The sequence below is a fragment of the Acomys minous genome (assembly GCF_964271855.1).
Source record: "Acomys minous genome assembly, chromosome: 6".
NCBI lineage: Eukaryota > Metazoa > Chordata > Mammalia > Rodentia > Muridae > Acomys > Acomys minous.
This window is the reverse complement of record NC_140487.1, coordinates 6,840,091-6,856,300: the sequence shown is the minus strand read 5'-3', so window position 1 is coordinate 6,856,300 and position 16,210 is coordinate 6,840,091. Positions and strand designations below refer to the sequence as shown.

At 40.2% G+C, this 16,210-nt stretch overlaps 1 protein-coding gene across 6 annotated transcripts in view; it reads left to right on the top strand.

Moving 5' to 3' along the window:
* Positions 1 to 16,210, top strand: part of CPED1 (cadherin like and PC-esterase domain containing 1) — a 279,052-nt gene that overhangs the window by 75,899 nt on the left and 186,943 nt on the right. For all 6 annotated transcript variants that reach the window (XM_084785389.1, XM_084785391.1, XM_084785392.1 and 3 more), the window contains exon 4: positions 5,714 to 5,789. In XM_084785389.1, the coding sequence (XP_084641515.1) occupies positions 5,714 to 5,789 (76 nt within the window). The remainder of the gene's footprint in view (positions 1 to 5,713; positions 5,790 to 16,210) is intronic.

Sequence of the window (16,210 nt, the reverse complement as noted above, 5' to 3'; positions counted from 1 at the left end):
TGTTACTAGGTAAGAATAGGTTATTCGAAGCCTTATGAACCATGATTTATGTATATAACATGCTCAAGACAGAATTCCTTTGATATTTTTTGGGGTTGATGTGGAATTGCCAATCACTCTGAAGTAAACAAAGACACTGGATAAGGTTAGGATTATGAATTACTTTGCAATGTCAGTGGTTTGTGAAAATAATCATTTTGTGACAGAGAATGAATGAATGAATGAATGAATGAATGAATAGCCTGAAGGTTAGAAACATGGATCTAAAAGTGAGTTTATCCGTGAAAGTCTGTGCAGGGAGGCCCCCTGGGTGGGGTAACTCTGCCTTCGCTGGTTGGAGTTCTTTTCATCTCAAGTTAGACTGGTGCTAGGGTTTCAGAAGCACAGGAATTCACTCCTAGCTTTGCCTGTTTGTGGGATTAGCAGTCACTAAAACTAGATGCTGATTCAGTATCTCGAGCACTGAGAGCCTTTGACATGGCTCTTCCTGCGAGGAACGCAGGGCACTTCCTTGCTACTTTGTTGGAATGGTAACTATGTCTGGGAGACAGAAGAGAAAGACTTTTCTTTCTTTCACTAGCTGGGTCTCCTACTTTTGTGTTTGTTTTTAGAGGGTTTTGTAGTTGTTGTTTGTTTTTGTTTTTGTTTTTGGCTTTTTTTTTTTACATTAATTATTTTCCTTGTTGATGACTTTGAACAGCCTTAGGAGGAGATCTAAATCTTGACAAAGTAAGAGGGATGGTCGTCTCTATAGCTAGAGTGAGCACAAAGAATAATGTCCTCTAAGCTCTGGTGTGGTGCTCATGTCACACTCCATTTTAGAATGACCAGAAAAGACTTTCCATCCCCTTTTTACTCTTTTTAAGTATTCCCAGTTTAAATGCTCATCCTCAATTTTATTTTTTTAAGTTCATATGATTCATATAATAGCTTTGCTTTTCTTGAATGGAAAAAAAAGACCTCAACAGAAGTCAGACTTCTACTCTCTCTTTTGATTGTGGCTATATGTGTATGTGTGCATGCACTTGCACACGTGTGTATATGTGTGTATATCTGCGTGCGTGCATGTTAACATGTGTGAGCACATGCATGTGTACATGTATCTGCACATGCCTATGGAGATCTAAAGTTGATATTTGGTGTCTTTCTCAGTTGCTCTCTGTTTTATTTATTGTCGAAGGAGGTCGCTTACTGAACCCAGTGCTCTCCAATTCCAGATTGTCTAGCTAGCCATCTTGCCTCAGGAAATCTCTGTCTCTGCTTCCTGAGTGCTAGGATTACAGGAAGGATGCAGCATCTGCCTGACCTTTAACATGGAAATTGGGGATCTGACCTCTGGTCATCAATTGAGTCATTTCCCAGTCCTGACTTTTACTTTTGTTTATGGTAATTTGTAATAGAAACAATTTAGGTACAGAATAAGTTCATGGAGGTGTATTTGGGAATCAAAATCTTGTAAAATGTATATTTCTGTCTTCCTAATTGTATCTTTAAGAACAAACCCAGTAGTGAATGTTATTACCATTTTATATTTTTTTTCTAATTTTTTGAAAGGGGAAACAGCAGTTTCTCTAACTTTACTTCTCTCTCTCTCTCTCTCTCTCTCTCTCTCTCGTACTCTCTCCATATATATGTGTGTGTGTGTGTGTGTGTGTGTGTGTGTGTGTGTGTGTGTGTATAGAGAGCATTTAACCTCATATAAGATGTAGACACATGTGCTCACATATGTTAACATGCATAAACATAGGCACACATGTGTGCATGCATGCACCCACACATACCCATAAGCAAGAGTAAAAAGTCTTTCAAAAATGAGTTTTGACTGATAATGCTATATTTAGTTATAGCAAATATAATATCTACTTTATTACATTGATGTTGGTGGTGGACATGTATGTGTGAAAATACTGGGGTGTATGAGAAGTCTCTATAATTTCTGTTCAATTTTGTAGCACACTTAAAACTGCCCTTTTTAAAAAGAAAAGTTATTAAGTGGCCAAGGAATATTTGCCCCCTTGGCAAGTTATGATCCCTTGGGCTCACATATACATATCTGGTATTACACATATAATGGCATCCCCTGTAATGTCAGCACTGGGGCTTATTGGCCAGCCAGTCTAGACTAATAGGTAATCTACTGGACAATAAGATACCCTGTGTCAAAGAGGTGAACAGCATTCGCAAAAATGGTACTCAAGTTAGCTCTTCTATCTCTCAATAAATGGACATACACGTGGATGTGTACTGTTCCCCCAACTGGCACCTGCCCACAGATGAGCACATACACACAGACACATAAAATACAATTAAAAAGGAAATGTTATTAATATAGTGTTGCAGTGTTATATTGGAGAAACGTATCATATATGTTAGCTAATTCATATAAAACTCCTTTGACAACATTCCACTTGATAATGATGCAAGTCTTCTATATTTTATAATATACCTTAAAACAAAATTCACTAGAATGTGAGAGGGCGTTGTTAGCTTCGATGATCAAATATGGGACATAATTGATTTGCAGCAATTGTGTGGCGCATGGTGTTCAAATGAGCCACATCCTTTGCTGAGTTGGCCAGTTTCACTTCTCGATTTTGTGTTTACTTCCCAAGATGAAGGGAGATGACATTTTGGGTGCCATGTGTCACCATAGTCACATGTCACCACAGTTATGTTGGCTGCAAGTGTGAACGCTGAAGCCACACTCTAGAGGATAGAGTTGGGGGAAAGGAAAATAAAAGTTAGCCATGTAGAGTGGTGCTTCCCTTGGCTCTGTTGGCCTTTGGAAGTGCAGTCTTTGTCTGCAGTCTTTCTGATGCAGAGCTTCATGGGAAGTCAACACTCTGCGATGACAACTGTGCCACCGAACTGTGCCTTGCAATTCCTATGCACATTCCTGGGGCCCACTTGTTCAGTCACAGCATCCTTTGAATCGGGAGTCTTCTATTGCCTCCTGATGGGGCAGGAGGGGAAGGGAGAGCTTGAAGTTTCCACAGTCGCGGCACACGTGCTCTGAGACCGTTAGATGGTTCAAGGGGACCTGTGCTGGTCTATGTTCCTTAACGCTGCTTCTCTGGTGCTTGCTCACTTTCCAGATACTTCCTTTACTAAAAAGTCTATGAAATTGTTAGTAACTGAGTGATTCTGCCTTGCATAAGAAAAATGCCTCTATTTTATTGTCATTTGAAGCTTTGCATACTCTTAGAAAAATACATCATGTGTAACTTTAAAACAGCAAGTCTCGGTTACAGCTGCTTCTCTGTGCTTCCTCAGGTCTCTGCCTGTCCCTCCAGCTTGTCTTAAGGGTTCTAAACTGGTAAGGCAGGCCTTCAGGCAAGTCCATGTTTCCTTAAACTTAATATCTAAATGTAATGTGTTTATTAAACATATATATAATAAAAACAAAAATAATAGGATAATTTTTTAAAGAAAAGAAGCCCTAGTACAATATGAGACAACAAACCTTCAAACATGCCACTGAGTTTGCTTTCTCCTGGCCATCTACTGCAAACTAAATAAAAGGCGTAGAGACACTATCCAAAAATTAACAAAATCAGAGACAAAAAGTGGGACATAACAATAAACACGGAGGAAATGCTGAGAATCATAAAGATGCATTCTAAAGGTGTAATCCTTCACATTAGAAAAATAATAAAGAAATGGATAATTTTCTCAAAAGGTACCACTTACCAAAGTTAAATCAAGATCAGATAAACAATTAAAATATACCTAAAACCACTAGTGAAACACAAGCAGTCATCAAAAGCCTGTCAACCAAGTATTTGGGGGTTTTCAAAAAGGCAGCAGGCCCCATCCAAATCATATCTTATCTGAGTGGCAGAAAATCAGACTTCCAGTAAGTAACCTGGAAACTGACTCCAAAGCACTTAAGTAGGTGTTTCCCAATGGGAAGGGACATCCTGGGAGCTAGACACAAACAGTCCCAGGCCCCCTGCGGCTATCTCCCTGGTCTAACAGTCCCAAGAGGTCCTGGACTCCTAGAGCCTGGAGCTTTCTGCCTATGTGAATACAGGTCCCCAGTTCCGTGGGCACTCCACTCCAGCAATCAAACCTTGGACTCCTTCTGTTTCTCCAAGGGCGTTCTCAGATACTGGGGTCAGCATTCCAACCCCAATCCACATTTCTACTGGTCCCTCTGGCGATAAAAGCTGGAAGAGGAAGTCTCTATGAACTCTTTTCCCTCAGGGCTCAGAAAACCCCATGTAAGAGGAGGGATAAAGATTATAAGAGCCAGAGTTAGGGAGGACAACAGAGAAACAAGGCACTATGGATAAACTAAGCATGGATGTACCCACCTTTGAATTTGAGAAGTGTAGACAACCCTAAGACTGACAGCCTTCCCTCAAGTTCTAGAGCAAGCACATGTAAGTAGGGTAGACTTTGGCATCCTTGTAGACTCCGCACAGAACGCAGTGTTTGGGAATGCTGCCCATGCCGAGGCACAGCGTAGGTCCATTCAGAGGACCTGGGCTGGGTTTGTTCTCCCTTAGAGCTATACTTGGGCAACAGACAGTCTGCTGAATAAATAAATAAGTTAAAAGAATTCCAAGTGTCAGGGAAGACTTAATCAGACTGGGTCAAGGCACTTTAAATGAATCATTAGGAAAAAGCTACATCTTCTTGTAGAGCTGATCAAAGTGGAGCTTAGGTACCCAAGGCTTTGCGTGCTGTATCATACAAGTGAAGAAACCAAGACCAAACAGGCAGACAGTGCTCAAGGTTAGGATTCTGTCAAGTGCAGAATTGGGCCTGCGCCCATGCCTCCTTCTCTGTTTTCTCTAACACAGCTGAGTTTCATCTAGTCATGCCAGCAGGACATGTTGAAGAAACTGTAATACTTTATTGGGAAAGAGTGAATTAATCTGAAAGCAATCAATAATGCTTCAAGAATAAATCTGGTCTTCAAGCTAATTTAAACATCTCTCTCTCTCTCTCTCTCTCTCTCTCTCTCTCTCTCTCTCTCTCTCTCTCCAATTTAACAAGGTTTAGCCGTATTTGGCTTTAGTGTGGGGATATAGTTGATGCATCTAATTACTCCAACTGTGAAGTCACAAGACGAGAGAATTAAACTTGTTAGAATGGTTTCTGTTCTTTAATTAGGTGAAATAATGATGTCCTCCAATATGAAGTAAAGACTGTAGGTGAGTGGTGAGACAGGCTGGGCACTGACTGAAGATCTGAGTGGTCCAAGTCATCACGGCCTGGAGCTTCCATTACTCAGCTTTCTAGTCCTTCAGCACTATTTTTGCCATGGGCAACTATGAAGCTATGTTACTATATTTGACATAAGTAGGTCTTTTTATATCTAGTAAATATGATAGCTTTGAAATGAAAAGGTTTCCCAAGTTATCCCCTAAGTATTTTGAATATTTCTGAGGGAACACTTTTATTTCATGTAATGAAAATCAGCCATCTCGTCATTCTTGCCCTGAGTCTTCACTTGCTGACTTTTTACACTTGAATATGGATACAGCAGATGATAATTAACATCTACAGCTTATTCTCTCTCTCTCTCTCTCTCCCTCCCTCCCTTCCTCCCTCCCTCCCTCCCTCTCTCTCTCTTTCTCTCTCTTTCTCTCTCTCTCTCTCTCTCTCTCTCTCTCTCTCTCTCTCTCTCTCTCTCTCTCCACCCTCCCCTTATCACCATCACTTGTGAACACTTAAATCACTAAGATCATTTTGATTCTTTCAGGTAAATGTATTACCAGAAATACAGCTTCAGCTTTGCAGAAAAGAGGGCTTGTGCGAAATGATCAGAAGATTTCCAGGTAACCTTGAAGTGTGCTTCTTTATACACAAGTATTTCACACCTCTGGGCTTCTGTCTACTTCACAACTAAACAACTAACAAGGCCTCATAGAAGCATCTCCAGCTTCCCCTTCTATCAACTCTGCCACCCATGTCTTCCCTCGTGCCAGGCTTTCCTGGGAATGCTCTGGAAATACATCATACTGCATGACTGGCACTTTTGTTTTTGTTTTCCCTTTGGCTTCCCAGGCATTTGTCGTATCTGTTTCTTTTTAAGGTGATTCTGCCTTTAAAATGATTGTTGTGGTGGTTCTTAGTTGTGTATAACTTAAATTTCTAAAGGGTCTGAAGATGTCATTGTGGTAGTTGTTTATTTACTTATTTATTTTTGTCAACTTAACACAGGCCAGGGTTATCTGGGAAAAAGAAAATTCAACTGAGATGACGCCTGTCTCAGGTTGGTCTGACTATGGCAAGACTGACATAGGCAAGACCGTGGGGCACGTTCTTTCTTAGTGTTTGATGTGGCCCAGGCCACTGTGGGCTAGTACCGACATGGGCCAGGCGGTTCTGGTTTACATAAGAGAGTAGACTGACCATGGAGGGAAAGGCAGCCAGTGGCACTCCTGTGTGGCTTCTGCTTCAGCTCCCGCCACCACTCTCCTAAAGCTCTGAGGGGAAACAAATGTTTTCCTCCACAGGCTGCTGTTGACCATGGTGTTTTATCACAGCACTAGGAAACAAAGTAGAACAATTATTCTGTTCTCAGAAGTTTGTTTTTCCTCTCTAAAATCCCCAGTGTTTAAGGCAAGACACTCCAACGAAGATATTCTATCTTGATTGTATGTGGGATTTAGGAGAAAAAAAAAATCACAGCCTCCAGTTTCTGTGCAGTTCCCTGAGTGGAGAAGACATCAGAAAGGAACTGAGCCACTAGAGATAAAAATAAGTCTTCCCAGACAAAATTAAAGCTACTTTAGAGCTCATTGGTGGGACCAACTCAGATTCCTTGCTTAATACCCATTAATTTGTGCCCTTAGGAAGTATTTTACTGCAGAATTAAAATTTAGATCTCTATGACTTCATTTCTGTATTTATTATTATGCCTTAGTAGAATCAGAAAACATGGCATACTTGTAGCCCATTGGCTTCTCCATGGGGCTCTGGCTCCCAGGCAAGCATCAGCCGTAGGCATGCCCCACTATACTGACAACAGCCTCCTCTCTTTAATTCACTTACCAGGGATTAAAATTTAAATGAATCAGTACTTCTTTAAGCTTAAGACACATTTCTAAAATAGATAGTGTGTGATTTTTTTTTCTATTGTGTTCTTCCATTGTATAGTACAAGTATGGCTGTACGGCTATCTGCATAGTCTCTAGCTCATTTAGTTAATTGGGAGTGTGCCATCGCCCCTGGCTTGAAATCCCCCTTCCCACCCCACTCCACCTCCCCTGCAGGGGCTGGGAATTGAACCAGAGCCCTGTGTGTGATGAGAAAGATTCTCCGCCACTTAGCCATCTCTCTAGCTAGCTTGTCATTTTACAAAGATATAACGTGGGTCTGTGGAGATGACGGTAAAGTGGGTGTCCTGAAAGCACAAAGACTTGAGTGTGAGTCCCAGCGTCTATGTCTTGCCAGTTAAGTAAACTCCAGGTTCAGTCAGAGACTGTCTCACAAAATAAGTCATTGAAGAAGACACCTGATGTTGGCCTCTGTCTTCTAAGGATAGGTGTACGTGCATGCACACACCCCTGTGCATGCATATAAACACTCAAGTAAAGAAAAAAATAACCAAAAAAGAGAATGCTGTTCTGGGGTAAGTAAAAACAATTATTTCAACTACTAAATATTAATAAATTCCAGAGTTCCTTTAGTGAAAAAATCCCCACCCCCAAATTGTCTGCATTTTAAACATAGCTTCTAGGTTTTAAAGGTTTTTTTTCCTGCTATGTTTAGAACAAGTGCCTTTTAGCATCTCTAGAAACAAAATGTCAGCATAAGAGTGACTATATGTAGTATAAAATATTTTAAAATACACATACATGCCTACATATACACACATACATACTCCTCAATAAAGTCTGATGTTATTTTTTCCTTACTTCTATAAAATTAGGAAGCATTTTCTGCCTTTTTTAGTTTGAAAATGATTTTACTCAAAAAAAAAAAATCACCAATTCTAGAAATATGTAACCCCTTTAGTACTCTCTCTTTCTCTTTCTCTCACGTGCTCATTTTCTATCTGTCTCTGTGAGCACCAAGATAGTTTTGTGGAATAATTTCTCCTCCCATATTATCTCTCTTGAACTGAAGATAAGTTTCTTAAATGTCTAGCTTTGAAAACATGTACAAAAAAAAAAAAGAAAAGAAAAGAAAGAAAGAAAGAAAAACATGTGCCTACAGCATAACTTTCTGATTTGAGTTTTATGAACAATAGCTTTTGTGCTACTTTTTTCTATGAATACAGAAAATATGACAAAAACGTATCCACAAGGTGAAACTAAGTAGTTTACTGTTAATGCTGAATATTTAATAGTAAGTACAGACTAATAATGACTCGCCAGTGTTTTAGTATATGGGATTATTAAAATGGTGAGGATGGTGCTGCATGTAGCTGTAATCCTGGGACTCAGGAGACAAGGCAAGATGGTGAGCTTGAGGTCAGCTGAGCTGCACATCAACACACTGCCTCATATAGAACTCTATGAAAATAAGATAACGCATATGAAACTTTTACCCTCTGCTGAGTCCTCTGGGCTGCAGGAGGAGACAGAATCAGACCTAAGGGGCACACAGAGCACAGGTTAATCTCAGTGGGTCAGAAACAAAATGAATAAACTTGTACATGGGACGGTGGGGGCACAGGGGAGAGAAATGTGTCAGGGAGAAAAAGGGGGTTGGCAGATGCTGAGGAGGTAGGTGATGGGAGTGTTTGCTGTATGTTACACACATGTACAAGTTTGTCTAACAGAAAATGTCATGAAAATAAGATGATGCATAAAATATTTAGCACAGTGATTTCAATATAAAAATGCTCATTATGCAGCTTTTATTTTTGGAGGAGAAACAAACAGAAAACCAAAATGAAACATAATGCTATATAATATAGGTATTTTGTTTAAGGCCAAAATAACCTGTAGTTTTTAGATTGTATTTTATTTAGCAGCTAAGAAAAACTTGAAAACAGAGATTTTTAGTTTTGCTACTAGTTAGCAATATGAACTGCTTAATTTTATGAGATTTTTTTTTTTTGGATAATAGGGCCTATTTCATAGGCATGCCTAGGTGACACCTGTAAATGTGTGGCTTGCTTTTCAGGAGAGGAACTTTGGACTTAGAGCATTTCCTGAGGCAGTCAGCTGAGTTGGGAGAGTGCTTACTTATGCATATGAAGCTTAGCTTCACTCCCCAGCACAGGGCTTGCTTGTAATCCTGGAGGTGAGGCAGAGGCAGGAAGAACAGGGTGTTCAAGGTCATCTTTGCCTACTATAGGAGGTCAAGGACAACCTGAGAGTCCTTAGACACAAACTTTTGCTCTTTCCCTGATTGAGATGTCATTTCCGTCTTGCAAGGCTATCCTTTATGTAAATATCTGTGAAAAATAGTTTGGAAAAGAAATTGTTATGTGTCTGTAAAATGTGCCAAAATATGTTTCCATCCAGTTTCAGAGAAGCATCATAATCAGTGTTCAATCCTGGCTACTAATATAATACAGCTTTGCTTCTGTTTAATAGTCTGTAAGAATATCAACTGTGGAAGTAGTCAGTAATGCGGTAAGACCCCATGATTCCGTAGAGACTTGCTGTATCAGGCTTTGTCTTCAAAAAAATGTGTAGAGATCAAGATGCTGAGATAAGTAGATTATTTGACCCAGGCAAATGAAACAGGATAGAGTTCTGGCCAGAACAGAAGTCTGGTCACAGATAACATGTAGGGCTACACGGTGTGTCCCTTCCCCGGCCAGCATGTACCTGACCTTAGACTTATGAGTCACATGGAAAAGCACACACCCATGGAAAGTTTTCTGGCTAGCGAAAGGATTTATTTTTGTCTTGCCATTTAATACTTTGCCTTTTGTGGGGGGAAGTTTTTATAGCATTTAGTTGGCTCAAACTTGTTGTTTGTGTTTTTTTATGACATTTACTGGGGTTTTTGTTTTGCTTTGTTGTTGTTGTTGTTTTTTTCTCCTTTATTAATTTATTCTTGTTACATCTCAATGGTTATCCCATCCCTTGTATCCTCCCCTTCTTCCCTCCCTCCCATTTTCCCCTTATTCCCCTCCCCTATGACTGTTCCTGAGGCGGATTACCTCCCCCTATATATGTTCATAGGGTATCAAGTCTCTTCTTTTTTTTTTATAAAAGGAATTGCTTTCCCATATTTGAACTACAAAACCATTTACATAGGAGGGCTGTTCTGCAGGGTCGGTGTTGTTTCTGTTCTTTTTAGTGCAGCCTCCACACCCGAGGATCCCGTCGAGTGTGCCAAGGTTTCTGTTTTGTTTGGAGTCTTGTTCATTCTTTCAAGTAATTTTATCTTAGGTCTAAGCCCTGGCTTTTGTATGACATTTTTTTAAAAAAGACCAAGATGTCCATTCAGGGATAATACTTGGCCTGTTTTAGGACCTACATCCACACTGCTTTTTTAGTAACATGCCAATACTTAAAAGGAAGGAAGGAAGGAAGGAAGGAAGGAAGGAAGGAAGGAAGGAGAAATTATAGCAAATAAAATTTAACACAACTGTTACATCCAAACAGGATAAGGCTTAATAAAATTCTAATCAATGGATTACCAAATATAAAAATATGTTATTAATATAACATAATTGAAGTTATCTTTAACATTGACTTATGATGCATATATATGAAGCATATTCCAGGTCTAATATTTCCAAGGTGCTTGTTCTCAGATCCTGACAGCCTCTTTTGTGCTTTCTGTGCACTTCTAGGTTGTTTTCTAACTCCAGAACCCCTTGTCTTCTATACTACATGTGATTACAGGCCTAATGTAAGACATCTCCCCCCAAGAAAAACCCTCACTTCTTTAGTATGACTTGAGCCAGGTGCTAGCAGAAAGGAAGCTGATGGAGCTAATTTATGCCAAACTGCATTCTTACTCCAGTCAGAGTCTCTTAGACGTAGTTGTATTTTTAATAAAAGAAGTTCACAAACTCAGTGAATGCCTAGGTTGTAGAATCTGTGGAAGTGTGCTTTCATTTCCACTCAGTTCTTTCCTGGCCACCCGTCACCTCCATGTCTTCCCTGTATTTGCATCTCTGCAAGTACTGAGATGTGTTGAACGTGGGACCTTATTTCCGTACTAAAATTTAGTGCAAATTCATCATCCCTAGTGTGCATGAGATGACTAATCTTTATTGTGAACGTGCCTGGAGGTCTGTGAGGAAGTTTCTCAGAAAGGCTTGACTACGTAGGAAAGGTCCACTCTGAATGCAGATGACACCATCTCACAGCTGGGACTTCCTTACTGTGGGTGCAATGCAGCGGGCCCCTTTATACTCCGGCTGCTACTCTGTAGTCTGCTCCCTCGAACTGTGGCCAAAGCAAGGCTGTCCTTCTTAAGTTGCATTTGTGAAGAATCTTGTCACAGTTGTGGGAGAAGGAAGTAATACAGCATAATAATCACTACTAATTTTAAATGTTAGAGATTAATAAAATAAAGGTTTGGCGGGCGTGGTGGTACATGCCTTTATTCCCAGCACTTGGGAGGCAGAGGCAGGTGAATTTCTGTGAGTTTAAGGCCATCCTAGTCTACAAATGTAGTCCAGGACAGCCAAGGTAACACAGAGAGCCCTATCTCAAAAACAACAAACAAACAAACAACCCTCCCAAAACAAACAAAGAAAGGTTTTAGTAGATAGTCTTGGTGTTTAGTCAAAGAGAGCCCTGCCCATCATCAGAGGCCTTGCCAATGCACAGACTGACTTACCCACATCCTTGTTGTGATGTAAATATTGAACTGGTGCTATGGGTCAGAGACCAAGAACCATAGAGGTGGGGAGCACACATCCTTCCTTGAAGTTGTAGCCATTTTTAATAAGAGATTTGCAGCTGTAACTTGAGAAGTGTATCCACAAGGAGGCTGGGAGGACGTAAATGAGTAAATCCCACGCAGCAGAAGCAGCTGGTGGGTGATTTCCTATGTAGCCAAAGAACACGTTGCCTCATTGCTCTGAAAAATGACAAGCTGATCCCTTTTCACATTGTTGGTTGATTTTCATGTACACAGGTTGGAGATGGACGTATAATTCTCTCAGGCAGGCTGGAGCAGGAAATCACCAGTGAGGGGCTTCTCTTTAGACCTCTCCAAGCATTTTTTCTGGTCTCCTCTTTAGACCTCTCCAAGCATTCTTCCGGTCTTCTCTTTAGACCTCTCCAAGCATTCTTCCAGTCTCCTCATGTTTAGCTCCCTAGGCAGTGTCTTCATTTCCATGATTCTGCATTCAGGCCAGAGGAAAGAAACCTACCACTTCTGCATAATTGCTGTGTTTCTTTTGTGGACGTAGCACATGAAAGAAACTGAGGGTGTGTGAGATGCATCCAGTAAACCTAGACCAGAAAAGAAAACATCTGTCTGGATTCAGTAGACTTCGGTGGATAATTTGTTAAATAACAAATAGATCTAAACTTTAAAAAATAAACAAAACAAAAAAGACACCAAGTCTCAACACAGGAAGAAATTTAGTCATTTTAATTAGTAAAGATTCAGACCTCTCTTCCTCTATTTTCCTCTTTTATCTTTCCCCTCTTTTTTCCTGGAGGCCACAGAGATAAAGCCCAGCAGTCTCTCTTCCTTAGAACACCTGTTCTTTATGTCTCTGTTCTATCTAGATCATACCAGAATGTGTGATTTCTCTTTTCCTATTCAATGGCAACATTTGCTATCCTTTATACTCTTTTGGGATTTGTAATTTAGTGTCAACATCATTGGCTACTATGTCAGGAAAAGGATTAACACAAGAACAAAGTATGTGGCTGCTAAGGAGCAAATCCAACATGGATCTGTCTTTAGGGACAAAGTCACAACAAAATTTCTCTCAAATCTTCCCCCACCCCTAAATGAGCAGGTAATATCTGCCACTTATTCCTAGTTTAGAAATATGGCGTCTTCTGTATCTTCAAACTGAAAGATCATGGTCCATCAGCCACCCGATCAATACTATGCTCAGGAGAACAGCTCCTGTTAGTGGTCGGTTAGATGCGATTTTGCTCCACTTAGTAGCAAAGCACCAGAGACTGCATGGTTTAAGGTACAGGACTATATTACTCCTACTTCTGGAGAAAAATCCACAGTTATGTGTTAGCCCGGGCAGATTCTTGTGAGGCTTCCCCCCGCCCCCCCCCCCCACTTACAAATAACATCTTCCTGGTGTGTCCTCAATGGTTCTTTAACATTTGTCTTAGAATTTCCTCTTCTTATGATACCAGCACATTGAATTGGAGCAGTGGTTCTCAATCTATGGGTCATGACCCCTTTGTGAGTTAAATGACCTTTTCACAGCAGTTGCCTAAGACCATATGCATATCAAATATTTACATTTTGATTGATAAGAACAAAGAAATTAGTTATGAAGTAGCAACAAAAATAATTTCATGAGGATCCAAGATGGCGGGGAAAACCTCACATGGTATCTGAACAGCAGATCATCAGTGGCTCTAGAGCAACTGACAGGCCATTCTCTGGACCCCAAAACACCAGCATCTGTGTTTCCCAGGTGACAGAAATAGCCCCAGTGAGGGAAACAAGCGGGTCCAACCTCAGGTCACCCAACTAATCCTGGGGAGAAGTTCTAAGGTTCCCACTGGAGCTCAGTCTCAATCTCTGGCCACCTGCATACTCTCACCATCCTGTGGGTACCCTCAGGGTACCAGGGTGTGCAGCTTCAACCTCAGGCCTCTTGACACCAAAGCTCAACTCATCTCTCTAAGAAGGTGGGGCAGACCTCTGAGCTCACAGATTCTTCGAAATGGCTGTGACCAATGAGTACAGTGTCTGAATACAGTGTATAGGCAGCAGGAGCTCATTAACCCCTAATCAAGAAAGCCAGTAGAAAGACTGGATGACTCAGGGACTTCCCCTGTGGAGAGGAGGGCTCTCAGGCTCCTGAGAAGTCCAGTTGGCACTCAGCATCATAAATATGAGGATAGCCTTGGGGAATTCCCCAGTCAGAGACCATACCCACCAATCCCAGGAAGGCTCCTGCAGGAACATCCAGCTTCCTGCCCAGGGATCTTCTGGCACCCTAGAGAACTCCAGTGGGAAACAGGAACTACCAGTCAACTCCAGAGACAACCAGATGACTAAAGGCCAGTATAAAAACAAAATCAACAAAAGCCAGAGCAGGCATCTCCAGAACCCAGTTATCCTACAGCAAGTAGCCCTGGATACAAAAACACAACTAAAACACAAGGAAATGAACTTAAAGCTATGCTAATGAAGTTGACAAGATCCTTTAAAGAGAAAATTCTTAAAGAAATACAGTAAGGTACAGTCAAATAGATTGAGGTTTTGGAAGACAAAATGAATAAATCACTCAAAGACATAAAGGAAAATACAAACAAGTGAAGGAAGTCTATAAAATAATTCAAGATTTGAAGTGGAAATAGAAACAACAAAGAAAGAACAAACCAAGGAAATCCCGGAGAGGGAGAACTTAGTGAAGAAAACAAGAGTTACAGATGTAATCATCTACAATAGAATAAAAGAGATGGAGGAAAGAATCTCAGTTGTCGAAGGCACAATGAAAGAAATGGATGCATCCATCAAAGAAAATGTTAAATCTAAAAGATTCCTGACACAAAACATCCAAGAAATCAAGGACACCGTGAAAAGATGAAACCTAAGAATAATAGAAATAGAAGAAAGAGAAGATTCCCAGCTCCAAGGCCCAGAAAATATTTTCAACAGAATCATAGAAGAAAATGTGCCCAATCTAAAGGAAGAGATGCCTATAAGCATTCAAGAGACCTACAGAAGACCAATTAGATTAGACCAGAAAGGGAAATCATCCTACAAAAACTAATCAGAACTCTAAATGTACAGAACAAAGAAAAAAATATTAAAAGCTGCCAGGGAAAAGGGCCAAATAATGTATAATGTCAAACCTATCAGAATCACACCTGACTTCTCAGCAGAGACCATAAAAGCCAGAAGGGCCCAGGTAGATGTCTTGCAAACCCTAAAAGACCGCAGATGCTAATCCAGACTACTATACCTAGCAAAACTTGCAATCCCTATAAATGAAGAAAACAAGATATTCTAAGATGAAGCAAATTTAAAATACCTATCTACAAACCCAGCCCTGCAAAAGTTACTAGAAGGAAAACTCCCACCCAGGGAAGTTAATTACACTATCCCCCAAAACCCACAGTATATAAATAACTTCACAACAGCGTAACCAAAAGGAGACAAGCACACAAATACACTACCACAACCAACATAAAAATAAAAGGAACTAACAGTTACTGGTCAGTAATATTTCTCAAGATCAATGGACTCAACTCTCCAATAAAAAGACACAGACTAACAGAAAGGATGGATAAACAGGACCCATCATTCTACTGCATATAAGAAACACACCTCAGCCATAAAAATAATAGACATTACCTGAGAAGAGTAAAGGGTTGGAAAAAGTTTTCTAAGAAAATGGGCCCAAGAAGCAAACTGGTATAGCCATTCTAACAAAATCTAACAAAATAGACTTTCAGCCAAAATTAATAAAAAAAAAAAAAGATGAGGATGGACACTTCATACTCATCAAAGAAAAACTTCACCAAGATGACATCTCAATTCTGAACATTTATGCCCCCAATACAAGGACAGCCACATTTATAAAAGAAACATCAATAAAACGTAAACCACACATCAATCCCCACACATTAATAGTGGGAGACATCAACACCCCACTCTCACCAAAGAACAGGTCAATGAAACAGAAACAAAACAGAGAAATAATGACACTAACAGATGTCATGAATCAAATGGGCCTAACAGAGATCTACAGAAGCAAATAGAACAATTCAACAAATCAATGGAACCAAGAGCTGATTCTTTGAGAAAATGAACAAGATAGACAAACCTTTAGCCAAACTAACTAAAAAGCAGAGAGACATTATACAAGTCAACAAAATCAGAAATGAAAAGGGAGACATAATGACAGACACTGAGGAAATCAAAAGATTCATTAGGTCTTACTTCAAAATATATGCCACAAAACTTGAAAATATAAATGAAATGAACAATTTTCTTGATAAATTCCACTTACCAAACTTGAATCAAGACAAATTAAATAGTCCTATATCCCCTAAGGAAATTGAAGCAGTCATCAAAAGTCTCCCAACCCCCCCCCCCAAAAAAAAAGTCCAGGGCCAGATGGCTTCAGCACAGAGTTCTACCAGACCTTCAAAGAAGAGCTAATACC